The 24,443-nt window shown below is 44.7% G+C and overlaps 1 protein-coding gene across 1 annotated transcript; it reads left to right on the top strand.

Annotated features, from left to right (window-relative positions):
- The first annotated feature begins 1,263 nt into the window (after positions 1 to 1,263).
- LOC119181919 (uncharacterized) lies at positions 1,264 to 19,590 on the top strand. The gene is made up of 4 exons (XM_037433160.2): positions 1,264 to 1,545; positions 3,171 to 3,291; positions 13,796 to 13,920; positions 16,482 to 19,590. The coding sequence occupies exons 2-4, from the start codon at positions 3,204 to 3,206 to the stop codon at positions 16,770 to 16,772; spliced, it is 504 nt and encodes a 167-aa protein (XP_037289057.1). The 5' UTR covers positions 1,264 to 1,545; positions 3,171 to 3,203; the 3' UTR covers positions 16,773 to 19,590.
- Positions 19,591 to 24,443: the final 4,853 nt, after the last annotated feature.

Below are 24,443 nucleotides of genomic sequence, written 5' to 3'. Positions count from 1 at the left end.
TATTCGTTTAGAATCGGAATGGCCAGCAGCCCAACATGTGACAACTGTGGCTGCGCAGAGACTTTTTCCCATCTTCTCTGCGAGTGTCCTCACTTCAATGCACCAAGAAAAGAACTATGGAAAGTTTTAGATAGACTAGACAATCGCCAATTGTTGGAAGAAAGGGTATTAGGACACTGGCCTAGACCCTCCTCTGCAAGCAAGGCATTGAGAGCGTTGTTGCACTTTCTGCGGGCAGGTGGTCTTAGAGACAGACTGTAAGAAGTGTCGTGGATTGTCTGATGACCTTCTCCTTTTTTTTTTCAACGTCTCTTTTCTCTCATCTTTTATCCCCGTTACCCCCTTCCCCAGTACAAGGTAGCCAGCCGGTCTGAGAACTGGCTAACCTCCCTGTCCTTCCTCTTCAATCCTCCTCCTCCTCTAATCTTTTCCTGAATACCACCATATCATTTATGCATTCGCAAGCCATAAGTCATTCTTCGGTATGAACGTCTACCAAGTGAAAACACTTGCATTTGCAACAGTATTACAGTAAAGGTGGTCATTTAGATTTTGAAGAATGAATTCACTTGCATCAGTGGCAGTGTTTCAGAATGCGAAATGCACTATGCTCCTAAATGGTGAAAGGCATGCCAGAGTTCAACAAAGACTGAAACAGTTTCATTCTCTTTTTTAGGCTTGTGGGCTTTATATCGTTTTTGAAAGACAACAATTCACAACATTTCAATATTGGCACAGATATGTACACAAACACCACTTGGCAAGTTTTCATTGCTTTTGAAGAAAGAACCACTTAATTTGTTCATGAACTGCGGGATGTTCCTCAACCCTTAGCAAGTTCTACAACTTTGTTAGTACAGCTTGCGCTATAAGGTATGTAATTAAAGCTTTCATAAATGATATGGCATATGTGACTAATTGCAGTGTATAAAATATATAAAAATACAAAAGTTTCTGCGTAAACGCGGCGTTTCTTGCGTGCGCATAGTACCTTCGATTGCCTCCTCTCCCTCCTCTCGTCCCCTTCCCGGTGGAGCTCGCGAGCTGAATGTTTATCTTTCTAGTAATTCATTTATTATTTCCTCCATTTCTTCCTTTTTCTCCCTGGAGAGTTAGTGAGAGAGGTTCTGGCGACCATTTAGCAGTGTCTGGGGATTTGTTAAAAATGTTCAGTTACTACTAAGTTTATTCCTTTCTTTTTAGTACCTAGTCTAGGTACGTAGCGCCAGACACGCCAAACGAAGGTCAATGTCGCCAGCGCGCGAGCGCGCCGCCAGACTACAAAATAAAAACTTTCGCTGTTGTTTGTCTGTTCGGCGGGCGCAGCTAGCATTACGAAACATGCTGCGCCGGGCCCCTATGCACGGCTCATTGCAGTGATACAATTCCGGTGCTCGGCTGGCTAGAAGTCGCGTTTTTTTCACTTCGCCGTGAGGTTCGTAAAAAGTGTCTTTTTAGTGTGACGAGTGTTCGGAATCGTCGATATTGGACGAAGAGGTGCTGGGACGATTCACCGATCAGGAGGTACTAACTGCATTTATAACGGTACGTTATTCCTTTACTCCAAACATTTTTATTGCGCTGTCATAGCAATCGTGCATAAGTATGACTTCAACTAGAAGAGCTGTCGGTGTTCATGCAGAATGTGAAAGGTTTTGTTAGAGCTAAGCTAAATTTTGCGTGGGCTATCCGCCGAGGTACCGGCTGTCGTGCGGTGCTCAGAAAGTCTTCTGCAGCTTGCACGGCGTTTACGACTTGTGAACTGCTTTTGAGACGCACGGGAGGTTCCGATAGCACGAGCAACACTCGAGCCTGTAGAACATATACCACTGTGAATTAGCGGGGTTTTCGCTTCTGTTTACGTTGTTTGCGTTTTGCACTCCGTACTGTTGCAGGCGACACACCCTTTCGCGATTAGCCTTTCGTATTTATTTTGCACGAGTGGTGTTGTTGCTCGAGCGCCCTGCATTGAACTGCTTTGAATGTGCGCCGGGAAGGAAAACGCAACAAGTTATTTTTCTTTAACTCGTAGGAGCGCTGTAGCGGGGTGTTTCCTGCATCGCCTTCAAAGTTACGCAATTATGGAGGTACGCAATATATTAGATTCTGCGCGTTAGCGCACTCACCTCAGATTCCTTCAGGTATTTGTGGTTAATCAAAACGAGGACATATGGTTATAGGATGTCGTACTACTTAATTGTTATTCTTATCACTGCAATCTCACGTCTTCCCCTGAACTTCTTTCTTGCTACTATCTAACACTTGTCCTTTTAAACTTGTACCACATTACTATTTTTCACCTTCAAAGTATATGCGCCACTAATAGTTATATATTGCTTTATTATACATATTCTAAGCTGGGTATGTCTGTATAAGTGTTAGGCACGAACCATTACGCTTAATTTTAGCATTGAAATATTGTCTATTGCATTGGCACTGTGGAAAAACCGGGCTCTTTGCACCATCAAACGTCACAGATTGTTCATTGGTTTATTATTTTCTGCAATAATTAACAGCTGTATTAATTGTAGCTTTTACTAGTATTGAAAAAGAAATTCCAATTGCCTGAAAAGATTCAGGAAACTCTTCTTAAGAGTTACTGTAGGCATTTTTTGTGTAGGGTGATTTTTTTTGTTTACATCACGAATGTGGAACCCAACAGGTGTAACTGCCACGATTACTGGCCAGCTGAATGATTTACGAGAATGCACCTGGTTGCGAGTGGCAATAATTTTTGGTACCCCAGAGTTTAAGTATCTTTAATTATGCTTGGTTGGCAATGCGTCACAATCTGATTAAATGATGAAGCGATGAAGCATTTAAGGTTCACGTTTATGGTTATGTCGTATCAGTATTGGTGAACCAAGGCATGGAAAAAGGCGAATGGTTCAAGGAACTAATTTCTCCATTAGACACAGCCTAAGCTTAAAGATGTGTCATTACGCTTCACGTGACATCGTAAACTCGAAATCACCAGTAAGTCGATCTCTGTTCAAAACTTCATGCCCACAAGGTGCGTTTCATCTTTCTGAAAACTATATCAAGGTCTCTGAACCATCCAGTTATTAGGATAATTTATTCTCTTAGATGTTTTTCTTTAAAGTGTACTTCGATTGTTTAAAAGGAATTTTATTTTAAGGATGGTCATGTTAGCAATTGCTTGTATGCAGGTTCAAGCACTTCTACTCTAGCTCAGCCGAGATATGGACAGTCTTGCGTATTCAACTGGAAGCATTTGCTTCGTTTTTCTATTCGATATGGCAAATGCTGAGGACGACATTCATAAAAAACGTAAGTTTCCTTTTTTGGTTGCAAACTCGCATGCAAACTTAGCAAGTCCCATTCTGTGATGTAACATATCCCTTTGGACTGCATACTGGTGAAACAAATGAGGCGGGGCAAAGATACACTGATCTCGCAAGTCCGCTTTATTTCACCTGTGTGCACAGTTTCTACAAAGCTGTACCAGACACTCATCAGGGCTTTTTTTAGGTGTACTGGCATACAGTAAAACTGAAATATATAAGCTCATGCAGACTGCCTATCTTTGATATTTCCACTGTAGAATTCGCTTTTTACATACATTTTGGGGCACTTGCTCAATTTACAGACCACATTTTAAAGGAGTACTGACACGATTTCGAGACATTGTAAAAGGGATATTTTTTATTTCCTTGGTATGCAGTGTTAATGCTCTCCACTGACTAGGATCAGACAGCACGTGTAAAATATTTTACTTTGCTTTTAATGCTTTAGTCACTGAAAATCAGCAACTCATCCTCGCCACAATAGACATTATTCCCTTGAGTTTACACAGTTCCACTGATGTTTGCAAACTCTGCCTGTTGCACGCAGCATAAATAGCTGAAATCACTCGAAGTCACTGGAAAATAATTCACTTGTTGTCTACGAGCACCACTAGGAGATGACAGATCTGCCACTAATACGCTGCGAGTTCCTGTCTCTCCATTACGTCACATCGCCATGACCTGTCAGTCAGAAGCCGCCCCCTTGATATTGAAATCGAAAGTGTTCTTTAAGGTAGTGGTATTAAAAATAATGTTCCGTGTATTCTCAGGCAACATAGTTCTAGGTTCTCGTTAAACTGAACCTGATGGGACCAGGAGAATGTGTTCCATTTAGCAGGAGTTTTATTTACTGATAGATGATCAAGGGTGGAGAATCCAAATGTGAAACTAATTGTGCTGGAGGCAGCTGTTTCATTTAAGCAGCAGTTCCATTTAACAGATTTCAGTTTAATGAAAGTCTACTGTACTCTAAGGTTTGCCCCGTCGCCGTGGTCTAGTGGCTAAGGCACTTGGCTGCTGACCCGAAGGTCGCGGGATCGAATTCCGGCTGCGGCGGCTGCATTTCCGATGAAGGCGGAAATGTGGTAAGCCCGTTGTTAGGTTTTGCCGCTCATAAGTTGATCGTGCGGATAGGACAGCACCAGAAGCTACGTTATTCAAAGCTTCTTTCTCGGATCTCTCTCGGCAAGGTCGCAAATTGCTTCCTGTGAGCATGGGACGACAGCGCGGGAAGCTACGTTATACAAAGCTTCTTTCTCGACTCTCTCTCGGTATGCCTGTGTAACTATACACCACTTATCCTCTGGGATGCAAACTACGTCCGTCTCCTCCGATGCTGGGGACAAACACACAATGTGAAACGAACCCGCTTTGCCAACCGGCTTGGAATGTTTGTGGTTTAGAGACAAGTCGCCGCTGCCGGGGGCAAACGCACAATGGGATTAAGCGACCCCGTCCTGCCTCGGCTGCCGGGCGCGAGCTCAGTGGGAGTAGGCGACACGCTCTGTTCTGGCGATCGGCTCAAATTCGCAGCGATGCACGACCTGAGCACAAGGTAAGCGGAGAACGTCAAAGGCCGCTTGCTACCTGCGGGGGCAATTACGTTCCGCGCGCAATCATTCAATTTCCGGCTTAGGAGGTTCGTCTCGGCTCGCTGGGTGTGGGAAAGGGCATGAATGTACCGGGTCTACAATGCCGATATCTCCCGAGCGTTAGAATTCCGGAGCGCGTGGGAGGTGGAGAGAGAGAGAGACATGATGGGAAAGAGTACCAAAACGCCTGTTTAAACTGTAGAAGCGCTGCTGTCGAGAGTAAGGTCAGCCCAGTAGGGAGTGACTTAATCTTAGTGGAAACAGATTGGATGAGAGAATGTCGAGGCGGACCAGCAGTGGCCCCCTCCCCTTTTTCTTTGTTACCGCAAGATGCTTAAGACTGGAGGGAATCCGTTTCTCTTCAGTCGAGGCTGCAATCACTTAACTGATAGATCAGTACGACTCCGTACGATGCAACTTTTGTCTGGGCCGTAACCACTTGGTGGTCGAACAGTGAGACTAAGTACGTTGTATGTAGTAACAGTGTTCTAGGCTCTAACTTAAGAAAAGTTAAGTAGAAGAGTAAGACGCTGTTGATGTCTGTGTTATCATGAGTGTGCTTCGGCAAGATGTACATATGACTGTAAATATTTCGCTGTAATATACCTTCAAGTTTTCATTACCTCCAACCTGCCTCCTGCTTCATCGACGCCGATCATCTCCTTGATGGGACTTCAATCCACATCAAGGAGATCAACGAACGAGAAGGAAAACTTAACTGGCGCAGTCGACAGGGATCGGCGAGCTCTGCAGCACCATACACTGGACCAGCGCTGAGAGGACCGAGGGGCAAGGCATCCAACAGCCACCAGCGGCAAAGTCGAGACGCTCCCACAGCAGCCAACGCCGGCACCGTGGAGGAGATCCAGGAACGACAGTGCATACAGCAAAGGGTGAGCAGGATTTCTTGCGTTCTTCTCTAGTTGGCATGGCAGTTTATGTGTAGAGCACATGGTGAGAACACGCGGGAGTGCTAAAACAATGGAGTCTAATGAAGATGAGGGTACGAGTGCGGCAGATGGGAATCGGAGTCGAGAACCATCCAATGATGGTATTCAAAATTCTGATCAGTCAAATGAGGCGACAGTGCTTACTCAGAGGCAGGAATCGATGCAGCAGGCATCTCAGGTTTTGCCGAAATCAAGCGAAGCGAGAACGCTCGAGCTTGAAATTCAAAAGCTCAATCTTCAGATTCAGTACGAAAAGCTATTGCAGGCTAGAATGAACGCGGAACGTCTCAATGGCACGTTGTCCAACTCTAGGTCGGAGACGGGTGATCAGAGGCGCCGGGGTTTCGATGCTGTTCAGCAATGTGCAAAAGTGCTAAAAGGGTTCCGCCTGCCGAGTGACGCGGATGTCCCATTATGGTTTGAGGAAGTAGAAAAACTTTTTGCTACTTACCAGGTACCGCACGAGAGCCGCGTGCATTTGGTTATGCCAGCGCTAACTGAGCGAGTCTGTTACCTACTGCGTAACCTCAACCCTGAAGAGAGTGCAGATTATGAGTCAGTTAAAGCAGCAGTGCTGACGGAACTGAAGCTTTCTCCGGCAGAGTACCTGACCTGCAGAGGTTCGAAAGAGCAGTAAAGCGTAAGGAAGAGACGTGGGCGCAGTTCGCGTCCCGCCTGAAAACTTATTTCTCATACTACCTTCAAGTGAGAGAAGCCGACACGGTAGAAGTGATGGCAGAACTCATGGTTGCTGACCGCATAAAATCGGGCCTTAGTACGGAGGGTCTTGAGTATGTGAGATTAAGGGAAGGCGAGGGATGGTTTAGGCCAACTGAGATCGCGAAAGTGCTCCAAACTTTCGAACAAGCGAAAGGGAAAGGGCGTGCTTCAAAGCAACCAACTGTAGAAATGGGGCAGAAGCCGGCGACGCGAGTTGAGAAAGGGGCTCTGAAATGGCACTTATGTCACGGCTCAGGCCATTTCGCTAAAGAGTGCCCGAAGGCTAGTGATAAGGAGAACAACCCCAAGAAGGCTACCGAGCCAAAGCGGAAGGTTCAAAAGGTAACGTTATCCCACGAGACGGATACTGAAATACCTACTGGAGTACTTAGCGCAAAGGTGAAGTCTCTGAAACACGAGGGTGAAGGCACAGATAAACTGCAGTTAATTCCTGTATCATGTGCAGGCATATCCGCAAACGCGATTTTGGATACGGGGAGTGAGATAACCGTCATCCGGGAGAGTCTGCTTCCGCGAAGTGTGGTAGAGCCGTCTGGCACGGTAAGATTGGTGTCCGCTTTCGGTAAAACTATCGAGGCAAGGCTAGCTACGTTACCGGTCAAATTAAATAGCCCGCGAGAGGTTACGGAGCCTCAGAACGTTGACCTACTCTGCGCGTTAACTGATGAACTCGTCGAGGGCACAGATTGTTTGTTGACCAAGGACGATTGGAAGCTTTTGTTGAAGGCCAGCAGCCCTCTGGCACCCTGTCGAGCGCCGGCCGAGCCTGCTCACGAGGCGGAACGAGCAGTAGAGAAACAAAAGGTAGTTGCCTGCAATCTTACTTTGGAGGAGAAAGATGATTCCGGGGAAGAGACGCAAACTGATGGAGAAAGGGAGGCGTCATTAGGCCAAAGAGTAGAGTTCCGCAATGTGCAGTTGGGTGACACTACGCTAAAGAAAAGTTGGGAAGATGCGCGTAGTGGGAAATCCGGCATGTTTATTTCAGACGGACTATTATACCACTGCGACTCAATAGCAGGCACTCGAGTGAGTCAGCTAGTTGTCCCCAAAGATAAGCGCACTGAGCACACGAGTCACTATGCGGGGGGGCACCTAGGGTCAAAGAAAACAAAAGCTCGCATTAGGTATAATTTTTTTTGGCCGGGTATGGCGAAGGAGATATTAGAGCATTGTCGTTCGTGCCATGAATGTCAAATTCGTTCAGACAAGCGTCGCACGAATAAAGTGCCTATAACTCCGCTCACTAGACCCGAGCACCCTTTCCAAGTTGTCAATGTAAATGTGATCGGACCCCTAGACACACCGTCAGCGAGAGGGCATAAGTACGCACTTTGCTTAGTGGATCTTTGCACAAGGTGGCCAGAGGTGATCCCACTGCGCTCTTTGACAGCTAAGGCGACTTGTGATGCACTGATTGAGATATTCAGTCGCACAGGCGTTCCGGAGATGATCTGCTCCGATCAGGGCACTAATTTCAAATCGCAGCTCACGCAAACGATGCTGGAGAAATTAGGTTGCATGCAAAGATTTTCAACCCCAGAACACCCAGAGAGTAATGGAGTTGTAGAAAGGTGGAACCGAGTACTCAAAAACATGTTGTATCATGTCATTCAAAGAGACTCCAAGAATTGGGACAAATTGATCCCAATGGTTTTATGGGCTTATCGGGAAGTCCCCCATGAGGTAACCGGAGTAGCTCCGTTTCGTCTATTGTATGGAAGGAATCCCACGGGACCGCTTCTAATACTGCAGAAGACTTGGACGGGAGAAATGCCGGTGCCCGCAACATTGAGAGAAAACCCCGCCAAGTATTTACAACAGCTTAAGGAGCAGCTCGAGACGGCCGCTGACACGCAGGAGGAAATACAGGCGGTGTTCCAAAGACATCGCACACTCTTTGGTGGCACTCCGGGTATAGCAAAGGTAGATGAACATAAAATAGAAATAGAACCGGGTCACCAGCCAAAAAAGGCGTTTCCGTATCGGGTGCCGAAACTATTAAAGAAAGAAGTCAGCCGGCAAGTTGACGAACTTTTGACTTGGAAGTTGATCTACCCCACGGAGAGTGAGTTTGCACACCCGGTAGTATGCGTCGGAAAAAAAGATGGGACTATCCGCATGTGTGTGGACTACAGAGCGCTAAATGCCGTCACCAAAGCGGATGCGTTCCCGATGATGAATCCTCAGGAATTGATTTTCCGAGTAGGCAGAGCGCAGTTCATTACGGTAGTGGACCTTAGGCGCGGGTACTGGCAGGTACCGATGGAAGAAAAGAGTCAGAAATTTACCGCATTTGTAACGCATGAAGGTCAATACGCATGGAAAGTGATGCCTTTCGGGCTGAAAAATTCCGCGGCAACCTTTCAAAGAATGGTGAACAAACTCTTGTCGCAACATCAAGTGTATGCTACGGCATACCTAGATGACATTGCTATTTTTTCTAGCACTTGGGAGGAGCACTTAAGGCATCTCGACATTATTCTTAAGGTCTTAGAGAATGCGGGACTGAAAGCCAGCCCGGAGAAGTGTCAGATTGCGCAATCCCACATACATTACCTGGGGCATATTGTCGGTTCAGGGACACACGCACCAGACCCAGAAAAGATAGCAGCAGTTAAGAACTTGGTACCACAGCGCACCAAAAAGGAACTACGCAGCCTGTTAGGACTTTGCGGCTACTATCGAGAGTACGTCCGAGGATATGCAGAGGTGACGAGCCCGCTCACGTTGTTAACAAAGAAAGCGGCACCTAATAAGATACCCTGGCCGGAGGAAGCTCAGGCGACATTTGAGACTCTCAAACGACCTTTGTGCGAGGCTGTGGCGCTAAACACCCCTGAGCCATCTCAGCCCTACTGGCTTTTCACAGACGCATCAGCTACGGCGGCGGGAGCATGTTTGGCACAAATGTCAGCCGAGGGAGAAGAGAAGCCTATTGCCTTTGCAAGCCACCGCTTCTCACCGACCCAGATGCGTTGGTCGACAATTGAGAGGGAAGCGTTCGCAATAATATGGGCCTTAAAGAAGTTTGACTACTGGCTTTTCGGTGCCATAGTAAACGTCGTTTCCGACCACAATCCGCTGTCGTACCTTACAACTTCGACTCCGCACGGGGCGAAATTAACAAGATGGGCGCTGGCTTTACAGCGATATCATGTGTCGGTAAAACATCGGAAGGGAGTATGTAACGGTAATGCGGATGCGTTATCTAGGCTTCAGAATAGTTCATGGAAGCCATCAGAATAACAGTGCCATGCCAACTTGGGGAGACGTGAATGTTCCTGCCCACGTGCTGCTGTATATTGTGGACTGTGTGATTGACAATTCAAGAAACAGACACTAGTGATCTCACTGCTTGAAGCAGCAATGCTGTACTTGATTGTTTAGCATGTATTTGTTTTCGTTTAGTGTATTCTCCTGTAGGTTGACTTGCAATTGTGTTTGATGCTTGTGTACAACTGTTGTGTGGTTAGAAAATCCAGTGACTTAATCGTGGCAGTGCTTTATCGTATCACTGAGCGTAAGACAGCCCAGTATACTCTTTGGGGGGGACGTGTTAGGTTTTGCTGCTCATAAGTTGATCGTGCGGATGGGACAGCACCAGAAGCTACATTATTCAAAGCTTCTTTCTCGGATCTCTCTCGGCAAGGTCGCAAATTGCTTCCTGTGAGCATGGGACGACAGCGCGGGAAGCTACGTTATACAAAGCTTTTTTCTCGGCTCTCTCTCGGTATGCCTGTGTAACTATACACCACTTATCCTCTGGAATGCAAACTACGTCCGTCTCCTCCGATGCTGGGGACAAACACACAATGTGAAACGAACCCGCTTTGCCAACCGGCTTGGAATGTTTGTGGTTTAGAGACAAGTCGCCGCTGCCGGGGGCAAACGCACAATGGGATTAAGCGACCCCGTCCTGCCTCGGCTGCCGGGCGCGAGCTCAGTGGGAGTAGGTGACACGCTCTGTTCTGGCGATCGGCTCAAATTCGCAGCAATGCACGACCTGAGCACAAGGTAAGCGGAGAACGTCAAAGGCCGCTTGCTACCTGCGGGGGCAATTACGTTCCGCGCGCAATCATTCAATTTCCGGCTTTGGAGGTTCGTCTCGGCTCGCTGGGTGTGGGAAAGGGCATGAATGTACCGGGTCTACAATGCCGATATCTCCCGAGCGTTAGAATTCCTGAGCGCGTGGGAGGTGGAGAGAGAGAGACATGATGGGAAAGAGTACCAAAACGCCTGTTTAAACTGTAGAAGCGCTGCTGTCGAGAGTAAGGTCAGCCCAGTAGGGAGTGACTTAATCTTAGTGGAAACAGATTGGATGAGAGAATGTCGAGGCGGACCAGCAGTGGCTCCCTCCCCTTTTTCTTTGTTACCGCAAGATGCTTAAGACTGGAGGGAATCCGTTTCTCTTCAGTCGAGGCTGCAATCACTTAACTGATAGATCAGTACGACTCCGTACGATGCAACTTTTGTCTGGGCCGTAACCACCTGGTGGTCGAACAGTGAGACTAAGTACGTTGTATGTAGTAACAGTGTTCTAGGCTCTAACTTAAGAAAAGTTAAGTAGAAGAGTAAGACGCTGTTGATGTCTGTGTTATCATGAGTGTGCTTCGGCAAGATGTAAATATTTCGCTGTAATATACCTTCAAGTTTTCATTACCTCCAACCTGCCTCCTGCTTCATCGACGCCGATCATCTCCTTGACGGGACTTCAATCCATATCAAGGAGATCAACGAACAAAAAGGAAAACATAACTCCCGTGTGCTCAGATTTTGGCGCACATTAAAGAAGCTCAGGTGGTCGAAATTTCTGGAGCCCTTCGCTACAGCGTCTCTCATCATCATATGGTAGTTTTGGGACGTTAAACCCCACATATCAATCAATCAATCAATCTTTCTAAGGTTTTTGACACCAGTGTTTTTATTCACAGTGGCGATTCGAAAATATTTAAAACTCATGCAAGTGCTCCTTTAAGGTATGTTGCCTTTCTGAAGACTCCGCCCCCCTTTCTCGTTTTTTTTTTAAAAAGCGAATTTCACTTTTTCAAATTTTAGTAATTGACATGTATCCAGAATTGCCATTCAGCAAGCATGACATCTTTATATGGTTTTCTTTGAGAGTTCTGTTGTTTTTTACAATTACTAAATGACCCCCGTGAAACGGAAACTGACATTTGGTAAAACGAAGCCTACTTTCCAATCAGTGAAGCAAATGTGTTCATGCTCAAACATGCAGGATAAAATACTCTAGGCCCGTGTGCTCAGATTAGGGTGCATGTTAAAGAAACCCAGGTGGTCAAAATTTCCGGAGCCCTCCACTACCTCGTATCTCATAATCATATGGTGGTTTTGGGACATTAAACCCCACATATCAGTCAGACATGCAGAACATATTTAGATTAGTTTATGCTCATATGTGCTAAAGCTTAATAAGATTCTGCAATCGTGACCATTTTATATTCAAATTGCATTAACTTTTGCGTGAGGCCACATGAAGTGACATTGCGTTTACAGTGCACAGGTTTATTTTACATACAATGGACCATAGTATTAAATGCTACTGCTTGTATTCTAGTATTCTGCTTGAATGTGCAGCTCTGGCTATAAAGAAATAGCATGCTGAATTTTATTTAAAAATATTTATTAGAAGGAAACTTATCACTGTTCACGTAACTGCAGAATGCAAAAAATTGTGTTTTGAGAAAAATGGCTTTAAATATTTGAACCGAATGCCCGTGTAATAAAGTAACATTCAAGATGTTTAAAATTCACCCGGGCCATAACTTCGGACTTCCTTCGAAGTTGTGCCGTCTCTTTTTGACTCAGGTGAAACATGTTTTAATATTTTGTACCTCATTTCGCCTCTTGAGCTGACTCTTATCCATACGCTGCACAGCAGGGCCAGGCTTCGCATATTGATTTCATAATTTGCATTGACGCTTAATTTTCATCCAATACTTTGTCATATTTGACCAAGTACTATAACTTTCATTTTGAAAAGCCAGAAAATTGAGTCGAACAGCTAGAAATGGCATAAAAAAAATACCCAGACAGCCGGGCAAAAGCACATTCAACCTACACAACACATTGGGTCAGCTGTGCAGTGGGAATTTTAATAGTAATTGGTGGGTTTAACATCCCAAAACCACCTTATGATTATGAAAGACGTCGCAGTGGAGGGCTCTGAAAATTTCGAGCACCTGGGGTTTTTTAACCTGCGCCTAAATGTAAGTACACGGGCCTCAAGCGTTTCTGCCTTCATTGAATATGCGGCTGCCACAGCCGGCATTCGATCCCGCAACCTGTGGGTCAGCAGCTGAGTGCCTTAGCCACTTGACCACAGTGGTGGGTCTGCAGGGGGAATTTCAAAATAAATCTCAAACATCAGGTCCCACAAGCTTTAAAACATGCTTAGACAACTTAGCATTGTGTAATATGTATACGAAGTGATATTCGTGATGAGATGGCAGGTGTTTTGAAATCGAAAACCTTCAGTTTCGGTTTTGGTTGTGTCTAGGAAGGGTCGGAAAAATGTTCATAGCTTTTGAATGGCTGAAGGTAACTACATAACTCTACTTGTCAAATATTCTTGAAAAGAGACGAACCTTAAAGATGTTTCATCTTAAAAAGGCAATTTTTTTTCGTATGACTTTTTGAAGTCGACCTACCTTTAAGACCACATTTGGGTTGCTACATAAGGGGTGGCTGGCATGTTTGTAAAATAAAAGCAGGTGCTATTGTGTGATACATGTTTTCACAATGACCAGTTATTAATACAGAATGAATTGTTGTGGCAGCAGCTTTGAAGGGCAGGTCGTTCCATTTCCTGGCAGCTCGATTCTCTGGCATCTGCATTATGATGATGGGAATGCGCTTTAAAATGCCTGCTCTTTGTGGCCATTTTTTTGAAAAAGGGCTATGTCATTGAGAAAGCATGCATTCATGGCCTGATAATAATGGGAGTGAGACATTGAAGTCAATGCTTCAACAAGATTACTTGTAAACTCCTTGTGGCAATATTAGCTTCAATTATCCTCTGCCCTCTTTTATTAAAATCATATTCCTGCAATTTGTCTGTTTTGGATTCAAGCACTGATTATGTTTCGTTCGGAAACTTCTGTGTTATTAAGTGTAGCTAGTGTTTGCATGTCCAGCGATATCTCAATGGCACTACAGATTCTTTCGCCTACTTTCGCTGCAGTGAGAGAGAAATATTCTGCTTTTCCCCTGCCGGCCATCATCATATTGACCTTCATGGTGGTCATGTTTGTGTCAAGCTGCATCGCCTTTTGGATTATCTGGTACCGTAGAAGACAACGTGTGCTGGTAAGTCAGTCAGCACGACACCTGCTTCATAAGTGCAGAGAGTTTTATCCCAATAGCATTTGAAAGCCCGTGTCGCAAAACTTCCGGTGTCGGCGTCACTGGTTGGGTGCAGAAAATCGTCATTGTCCGTGACTGAAGAATGGGCATAGATGCAATTAATAAAAAATGATGTACCTGCTGTGGAATTGAACCCACGTTTTCGGCGTGGCAAGCCTTCATTCTACCACGGAGCCACGGCAGTGCTTGGAACTGCACTGAAAGTAACTTTCCCGCTTTGCAAACATACATGTCCTGTGTACTGGCATCGCAGTATGAGACGTAATATTGCAGGAATATGTGGTACAAGCATGCATTACCATTGGGCATCACACTATGTGATTTCCATAAGTTGGTGTTTCGAAACTGGCCACACGTTACAAAAGGCACACGCATTGCTGCTGGTATTCCTTTACGAATGCGTAGTAGATGCATTGCAGCTTCGAAAAAGCATTACGTGCATAATTGCTGCTGGTTGAAAGCATGTTAATCATTATAAAGGGCACACTTACAAAGGGCACACATATTAATTATAGTATGCACATTCTCTTGTGCACATGTAGTGGGTACAGTGTTGTCATAAGAGGGTTGTTGCAGCGGGTGGGGACCTTTACCTGTACTATAGGTATGTCATGTATGTGCGTGCATGTGCAGCTGGCCAGGCGACTGAATATCATGACAAGCGAAACAGAGCGTGATGAGGATAGGGTCAGGTCTCATTGCATTGAACTCTTGAAGCTTAAGCGTCCCCCTATTTTCTTATGTATACTTGTAATAACCACTAGAAGGGCTTGTCCTCATTCCATGACTTCCTTTTACTTTCTCCAGAACTTTTCTTTTTGCTACAATTTCTACTATGCCTGAGTTAATTAATTGTTTTACTAAAGCAATAAGGTGTAAACGAGACAAACACAATAAGAGACATGGACAAACGCCCTTCATAAAATATACACTAACTAGCCCAAGGAAAAACTCTACTTAATAAAAAGTTTCAGAGGGGATAATGCTTTCACCACGTACAGTTAACTATCAGTGCCTTTCATGAACACAGACCAGCAGTATATTGGGCTTCTTATGCCTGTACGGTTTTGTGAAAGTATTTTGTAAGTCGACACATTGACTGTGACCTTCCAGTGGTGTCTCATTTTTTTACTGTATTCTATCTGTTCTATAATATTTTTACCATGGTAGCTTCTTTGGGTTATCTCTTCATGTGTTTATGTCTTTAGGGCCATCCCATAATGGTATCTACACACAGTGAAAAAACTGCCACTCCTGCATTTGCAGAATGAAGCTGGAAGGGAATCTGTACGAATTACTGAAAAATAAAGCCTTCTGGCTGATTGACAACCAGCTGCCACCAGGGAATCATCCGTACAAGGAAATCCATGCAGGCTTAGAATAAGGGAAAGTGTCCTTGTATGTATGACGTATTCGTCCACATTTGAATCCTTCTTTTTTTCTTCGAAACCAGCATTGATTTCCTCATAGCTTCATCATAAAAAGTTGGACCATCTCCTGCTAAAGGGAACCATGTGTAAATGCGAAGCAGCGGACGCTAACGCTTACACTGGCATCGACGCTGGCGCTCACCAAGCGAAAGCCAAGTAACGACGCCCTTGACTGAATTTTGAACGCGTGATTTAGTGCCTACGTATACAGGGTGGCCAGTGAATGGTTATGCAGCATGAGTAGTCTGTTTTTTACTAGCAGACGCTGCCTGTGTCGACTTTTTGAGACGAGAAAGCGGGAGGGGAGCGACAGTTTTGCGGTTGTTTTCCTGGGCCGGCACGAGACGTGAGCATGCGGCATGAGACGAGAGACGTGGGCGTGCGCAGTGGGGGTGTATGGAGGGGAGTCAAAGGCTGGACACAGGCTAGTCAAAGAGCTGCTTCACATATAAAATGTCTGAATCAGTTTTTTTTTTCTCAGATGAACTTTTATCCACCTTCCTGGCTTTTGCAGAACACAAGCTATCTTACACAGTTGGCCTCCATCATATATCTTTTGGAAGTTATGTAAATGCTTTTTATTAAATAGTCGTGACATCCATAAAACTTCAGCAGTAATGGTGGGGAATCCTGTAGCTCTGTAGCACATTTTAACCTGTTATAGCTATCACTCCAAAGGCTGGCTTTTATGTTCATGAGGAGGTTGAGATAGCAATGCAATGGTTACAGCATCTACAAGTCATGTTAGATGTCATAAGTTCAATGTCATAAGAGTAAATGTTAACATTGGTTATGAACACCTGTCATGTCATATAAAAAGTGAAGACAAGTGACAGCTTTTACTGTAAAGAATATCACTCACAATTTTATTTTAATTTTTTGTATATGTGCATTCTTTCTCAGTTTACGTGTGGTATGAACTTTTCTTGGTCTGCTTTATGGTACAGAATGGCAGGATATCGAAGAGTGTGTACCAGACTGACCTTACTGCCAATATATTCTGCATGTCTTCTTGCTTTTTGATAGCTAGAAAGTTCACATTAAACTCTGTAACCGTCACATTGTGCTTCGCAGGGAATGCTGCAGCCCACACCCTGTATGCCGCCATCGTTGAGTCCAGCTCCAGGTCCAGTGGTGTCCGGTATGCCTACATACATGCAGCCAGAAGCACGTCCTCTCATACCCAGTGCATCCGCATATCCGGCCACAGTCAATACGTGCCAGAAGGACTTTCAAGAAGATACAAGTCCACCTTATGTAAAGAATGGATTCTACTGCGATCATAGCAGTACATCTCCGCCTCAACTACCCACTGCTCCAATTCCATCCGCACCGCCTCAACCACCCCCACCTTATGGCAGCTGAACAAACTAGAATAGACTTCGTATATGCATTGTACTTGCTGTGGTGGTGCAGAGGCCATGCTTCATCTTGCTGTTGTACTTGAAGTTAGATTTCATTCCTCATGGAGCACAGTGCAAGAGTGCTAGTGAGGTCACGGCAGCATGATTCTGCCGTGACTGCACACAGAGCCAATGCCATCTGCCCATTCACAAATGATAAAAAAAGTGTGCTAAATATGTGAAAAGCATTTTATGAAATGCTAATAAATGCTAATGTACACGTAAATGAGGTGTTTGCAACAGACCCTTTTCATAACCAGTTAGTGCACTTCTCTGCATTGCAGTGAATATGAACAAGTAATGGCGGCACCTATCGGGCTTCAAGCGGAGAGGCGGTCCTAACTGAATGCTCCGTGTCTTGTCTATTATGAGTGTTTATATGAAGAGAGGCGACTCAACATTTTCCACATCATTGTGTAAGCAGGCAGCGCTTGAACAGATTATTTGCACTAGATTACATGCCACCAGTAGTAGTTCAAACTGCATAGCAGGAAAGGTAACTGTACTGTATTGAAAAGGATCTATGTATTTTGTTTGTTTTTATACTTACAACAGACAGTCATCTCAGACATTGTTAATGCACTGCACAGCTAAAAAAAATCTATACTGAAATGCGAACATTAAGTTAGAAAAATACATAGCACGAGACATTGATGCAGCGATGTCATGAAAACAAAAGCTGTACATGATGGCTCTGTAGAACCTGTTGCTAAATGCTTTTAAAGATTCCATACAATGTGAAAATGGCAGAAATGAATATTGGAAGATTTGCAAAAGTTAAGTGATAGTTCACAGTGTTGCACTGAGTCACAAACCTATACCAAGCGAAACAGTCTAAGTATCACCTGTTGGACATCCATAAACAGACAGGCAGTTCTTCATTGAAAAGCCTAAAGATGTGCCAGTATCCATAGAACAACTTCCATTATTACCAGCATGGAAAATGAAGTAGCGTTTTATTGGCACCAAGAGGAAGTGATGGTAGTGCAACTTAAACAAAGAATGTGTGTAAAAAAAATCAATTGTCCGAGTAAGTGAAACTCGAGCTGCTTTGTACCACACTGTGCTTTTTTTCTTTCTGTGTGTAGGTGAAGCATTACAGTACGTACAGCTGTTGCATCATTGTAGTTGGATGTATGAAAATATTCGTGCTTCACTGCAAACTTGTATTTTTATTCTGTGCAGAAGTGTCAACAAACAATTTGTGAGCACGTGCCTTGTGTAATCAAATACAGGCCAGGGTTTTCTTTTCATTAAAGGGGCCCCGCAACACTTTTTTAAGTGACCATCGAACACCTTCACTAAAGGAGTTTGTTGCTTACGAATTGACTGCCGCAAGAATTTCTAAATTTATAAAGTATGAGCGAAGTTACAGAGATTTGTCGTGGCCCTGTAATATTTTTCTCTTTTCTCTCGTCCTGACGATTGCACTGGAAGGTAAGCAGGGAGGGATGGCAGGGAGAAGGTAGGTACATCACACTCGCGTCATGACCCTGAGTGATTTTTCACTTCTCGTGTGAACGAGCCGCTTGCTTTTAGTGTGATCGCGAGCGGTGTATGTGGACGCACGGCGGTGTTCCGAAGCGACAGCAGTGATTGTGCTGCCAGTAATGCTCAAATCAGCCAGTCGCCGTGTTGTGACTTTGGGTGTATCACGCTGCCGTTTGGGTTTTCGTTACATCTTGTAGAAAGCCGAGGGTACGATTTCTGGCTGACTTTAACGAATAATTGTAAAATGTCACGCCATGTGCTGCTCTATAATGTTTGGCCCACATGTTCTCAGGACCCTCAACTACCAATTGGCAACGTTTTCTGACCATGCTCAAAAAGTGTTGCAGGGTCTTCGCAAGGTTTTAATGCCAGATCTGTTGTAAGTGCACTAAGTGTAATCGTTTTTAAGCAGCCGTTCTAGCTCATGCTGAAAAGGCGTACCTTTTCTTGCCTTTATCTTACCTTTATCTTGTTGAAAGGCTTGTCTTACCTGGACAGAGCAATAAAAGTACCACATAAATGTGTGTGGGTATGCTTTTCGTGAAAAAAAAAAAAAACTGCATGCACCGAGCTACCTTTCTGAATTTCCTTGTGCTCTTTCAATGTAATCTTACATAATTAAGTACACCGCCAGCTGTTGCGGTCTGTGTATCTACATCCTCACTTTTCTCAGTGGCTCCTAGCTTACGGGTGTAAATTTTCCCACGTTTAATGGCGTTGTAGAACTTTGCTTGCAGCTGTATGTATCTACTTTTGAAAAACGTAAACTCCTTGGTGTTCAAAACGTTACTTTATACCTAAAGCTTACATGCCAGGCATGTAGCTTTGATGTAGTGACTGTTATGCATCTGTCAATGAAAGGTATTGCAAAAAATTAATTAAATAAACAAAGAGAAAGTTTGTTTCCTTTTGCATATACAGAGAAGGGAGGGCATGCAGTTTTGTTCATTAAAACAGCTTTCCTGTTGTGTTCCTCGTCCACTGGCTGTTTGCATGAAGTACGATGATGTTCCACATGGTAGCTCTTTTAATGGAGTGGTCTTCTTTCACTGAATTCATGATTAAGCTGCTGCCATTCTTCCTTGCTGCATTGTAAACTCGTGTGCAGGCTCGTCCATGTTCAGGGTGTATCGTATCGCGCCTCACTCGTGCGCTACGCACGATAAGCTCAAGGGGCTTCGCCCGATCTTGATGCTATCGCGTGTTGATCAAAGGGGCGTTGCCCAGAGTGTATTATAAATGTGACGGACTGAATAAACGGGGCAGCACTAGCTGCCTGACGCACCTGCTGTCACGCTGATCCCTGGTCCCAAACATAGGCATATACCAGGCATATACCAGCATATACCAGGCATGTTCAGGGTGAACACCGCACAGCATAGCTGCGCTCTGCAGAGCACTGCTGCATCCATTGCGGCAGCACATCCAACCAATGTAAGCAGGTGAACAGGCACACGCCCCTCTGGCTCAACTTTACAGCAAAGCAATAGCGAAGTGCGGTGATGGTGTAGTGGTTAGAGCATCCGCCTCGCATGCAAGAGGTCCGTGGTTCAAATCCCGGTGCCGCGCAGTCACCAACCGGATTAAAAAAAAATCCGCGTGTTGATGGAACTGCATTAAGAGGCCTGGGGTGCGGCCTCGCCGGTAACCACCGCCGGGAACGCACTCCCTCACCAGAGAAGAATTCGCCACCCTGGTGCTGTATCTGGCCACTACCTCCCACATGCATACGTCAAATAACTCACGGCCCTCAGTCCCCAGCAGCTGCGAAGCAACTGACCACGGTGGCGGTCAGATCTGCAACGCAGCATTGGGTGCTAAGAATCTCTGGATCCGGACAGGCCGCCATTGGAACCTGAACTTGGCAACGTTTAACGCTAGAACCTTATCTAGTGAGGGAAGTTTAGCTGTACTATTCGAGGAGCTAGAGGGTGTTAAATGGGATATAATAGGGCTCAGCGAGGTTAGGAGGACAGATGAGGCCTATACTGTGCTACAGAATGGGCACGTCCTTTGCTATCGGGGCTCGGCAGACAAAAGAGAACTGGTAATGGGGTTCCAAATTCACAGAAACATAGCTGGCAACATAGAGGAATACTATAGCATTAGTGAAAGGGTGGTAGGTATTGTAATTAAACTGAATAAAAGATACAGGATGAAGGTAGTACAGGCTTACGCGCCTACATCCAGCCATGATGACGCTTCAGTTGAAAGCTTCTATGAAGACGCGGAATCGGCAATGAGTAAGGTAAAAACACAGTATACTATAGTGTTTGGCGACTTTAATGCAAAGGTAGCGAAGAAGCAGGCTGGAGACCAGGCAGTAGGAGATTATGGCATCGGCACTAGAAGCGCCAGAGGAGAGCTACTAGTAGAATTCGCAGAATGCAATAATTTGCGGATTTTGAATACCTTCTACCGAAAACGAGAAAACCGCAAGTGAACATGGAGGAGCCCTAATGGCGAAAATAAGAACGAAATAGACTTTATGATGACTGCACACCCAGGAATTGTGAAGGATGTGGAAGTGGTTGGCAAGGTACGATGCAGTGACCATAGAATGGTACGGTCTCGAATTCGCCTAGACTTGAAGATGGAACGACAGAAACTGATACGCAAGAAGCCAATCAATGAGCTAGCACTGAGAGGGAAAGTAGAGGAATTCAGAGTGTCGCTGCAGAACAGGTACTCGGCTCTTAGTGAGGAAACCAACCTTAGCGTAGATACAATGAATGATAATCTGACGAGTATCATTACGGAGTGTGCAGTGGAAGTTGGAGGCAGGGTAGTTAGACAGGACACTGGCAAGCTTTCCCAGGAAACGAAGAACCTAATTAAGAAGAGTCAAATCATGAAAGTCTCAAGTACAACAGACAAAATAGAACTGGCAGAGCTTTCGAAGTTGATTAATAGGCGTAAGGTATGCGATGTAAGAAGGTATAACATGGAGAGAATTGAACATGCTTTGAAAAACGGAGGAAGCGTCAAAGCATTGAAGAGGAAACTTGGGATAGGCAAAAGTCGGATGTATGCACTAAGGGACAAAGAAGGCAAAATAACTACCAATATGGATAGGATAGTTAAAATAGCGGAGGAGTTTTACAGAGATCTGTACAGTAGCCGAGACAACTACGACCTTAATACTATAAGAACTAGCAGTAACCCAGATGACACCCCACCAGTAACGATAGAAGAAGTCAGAAAAGCTTTGGAGAGCATGCAAAGAGGCAAAGCTGCTGATGAGGATCAGGTAACATCAGACCTGCTGAAAGATGGAGGACAGATTGTGTTAGAAAAACTAGCCACCCTGTTTACGAGGTGTCTCCTGACGGGAAGGGTACCAGAGTCTTGGAAGAACCCTAACATCATCTTAATACATAAGAAAGGAGATGACAAGGACTTGAAGAATTACAGGCCGATCAGCTTGCTCTCTGTAGTATACAAGCTATTTACGAAGGTAATTGCTAACAGAATAAAGAAAATATTAGAATTCAATCAACCAAAGGAACAAGCAGGATTTAGAACAGGCTACTCAACAATTGACCACATTCATACTATCAATCAGGTAATAGAGAAATGCTCAGAGTATAACCAATCACTATACATAGCCTTCATAGATTACGAGAAGGCGTTTGATTCAGTAGAAATATCAGCCGTCATGCAGACACTGCGGAATCAGGGCGTAGATGAAGTATATATAAACAATCTGGAAGCAATCTACAGGGGATCAACTGCTACCATAGTGCTTCATAAAGAAAGCAGCAGAATACCAATCAAGAAGGGTGTAAGGCAGGGGGACAAAATCTCCCCAATGCTATTTACCACGTGCTTACAGGAGGTTTTCAGAAGCCTAGAATGGGAACAGTTAGGGATAAGAGTTAACGGAGAATACCTTAGTAACTTGCGCATTGCTGATGACATTGCATTGCGGAGTAACTCAGGGGACGAATTGCAACTCATGATTACGGAGTTAGACAAGGAGAGCAGAAAGGTGGGTCTTAAAATTAATCTGCAGAAAACGAAAGTAATGTACAACAACCTCGGAAAGGAGCAGCGCTTCGAGGTAGGTAATAGTGCACTTGAAGTTGTAAAAGACTATGTCTACTTAGGGCAGGTAATAACCGCCGAGCCTAACCACGAGATTGAAGGAACCAGAAGAATAAGAATGGGGTGGAGCACATTCGGCAAGCACTCTCAAATTATGACAGGTAGATTGCCACTATCCCTCAAGAGGAAGGTATATAACAGCTGTATCTTGCCGGTACTTAGCTACGGAGCAGAAACCTGGAGACTTACAAAGAGGGTTCAGCTTAAATTGAGGACGACGCAGCGAGCAATGGAAAGAAAAATGGTAGGCGTAACCTTAAGAGACAAGAAGAGAGCAGAGTGGATTAGGGAACAAACGGGGGTTACGGATATCATAGCTGAAATCAAGAAGAAGAAATGGACATGGGCTGGGCACGTATAGCGCGTAGACTGAATAACCGCTGGTCATTAAGGGTAACTAACTGAATTACCAGAGAAGGCAAGCGGGTTAGGGGGAGACAGAAGGTTAGGTGGGCAGATGAGATTAAGAAGTTTGCGGGTATAAATTGGCAGCAGCAAGCACAGAACCGGGTTAACTGGCGGAACATGGGAGAGGCCTTTGTCCTGCAGTGGACGTAGTCAGGCTGATGATGATGATGATGATGATGATGATGATGATGATGATGATGATGATGAATAGCGAAGTGCTCCAGCAGAGTACCAGGTGACGTTACGTACCCTGCGGGTCTGAACCGGTTCGCTTTTATGAGCAGCCGCACTGCATGCTCCCTGATGCTCTATGGAGTGCAGCCATGCTGAGCCGTTTTCACTCTAAATGTGAACGTGCCTGTGCCAAGCGCCATTCCTTGTGTCTACATGCAAAAGATATTTCTGCTGTTTGTTGTCCACTTCTTTTGCAAACAAGAAGCAATTGCCGTGGCATGGCAGCGTTGAGCTCGCTTTCGAGCTAATTTTAAACTGCTGCTTTTGCGTGCGCCTTTCATGCTATGTAGTGGCTACAAGGAACAACCTGTTTCCTGTGGAATTCCTTCAATTTTTGACCAGTTCATACCTCTCGAGCTTAGGAGTACATTTCAAGCACCGTATTTCGCAATAAGACTACCTCTGAGAGATGCAGAAATGAAGAGATGTTATAATGATTTTAAATCTGTTGGCCAAGGTTTATCTTGTGAACAATGGAAACATTTAAAAAGTGTGCAGGTTGTTTAAATCAAGAAATGTTTCTGCTTTTCCGAGTATGTTCCCTTTTATATTCTGTTTTTGTATTTTTGCACTGTGTAGATCTAGTCTGGGATGTGCAATACAGTATTGGTGCTTTGAGCTTTAGCTCAGAAAACGAGCTTTGGAGTGTGTCACTACTTGTGTCTGCATGAAGTTTGTTGAATTTGTTACTTTGTCCAAATATATCTGCAGAAGTGTTTAAGTATTCATGTACAACCAGAAGAGAATATTGCTGTTATTGTGATCATGATACTTAGTGTTGCGTTTGCGGTGACGTAAGGGCATACTGCTACTTGTGTTTGGTTGTACTCGTTTTGGTAATATGTGCCTTCATACTGCACATGCCTAGAAAGGCCAAATTGGAGCCTCATGTAAGAAGCACGGGCCTGCTTGGCAAATAAGCGCTTGTAGTCAGTGAGCGTCAATTTAGCAGTAGGTGTGCTGGTTTCCAGCTGTGTTCTCGTCATAGATAATTTTATTTGTGGGGTTTTTTTTTGGCTGCGTCTTTCGGGGTGTGCTGCTGAACGTATACTGACTGTGATAGGTGAAAATATCATGAAACCTTGTGATAATGCTGTATTGTATACATTTTAAGCACAGAGCACTCATGGTGCCACTAAAGCTCTGACAAGTGTCGATTCTTGTTGTGCCTGCTCTTTGGGCCTCTCGATCTTCTGTTGCTCTTAGTGGGCCCCTCTACCACCCATGAGTGGAAATTTATGTGCAGCATAGCAGTTGTGCGTGAGTCTACAGTGAACATGTAACCATGAGAATTTTTCGAAAAGGTGCTGTGATAGTGACTAATAGGTGAAAATGTGTTGCAATGGTACTTACACATGTTTGATGACTGGCATGTGGCCCTCGCTCGTTTTCC

This window comes from Rhipicephalus microplus, chromosome 10, assembly GCF_043290135.1.
Source record: "Rhipicephalus microplus isolate Deutch F79 chromosome 10, USDA_Rmic, whole genome shotgun sequence".
NCBI lineage: Eukaryota > Metazoa > Arthropoda > Arachnida > Ixodida > Ixodidae > Rhipicephalus > Rhipicephalus microplus.
The sequence above is the reverse complement of the archived record's forward strand: the minus strand, read 5'-3'. Positions and strand labels throughout refer to the sequence as shown.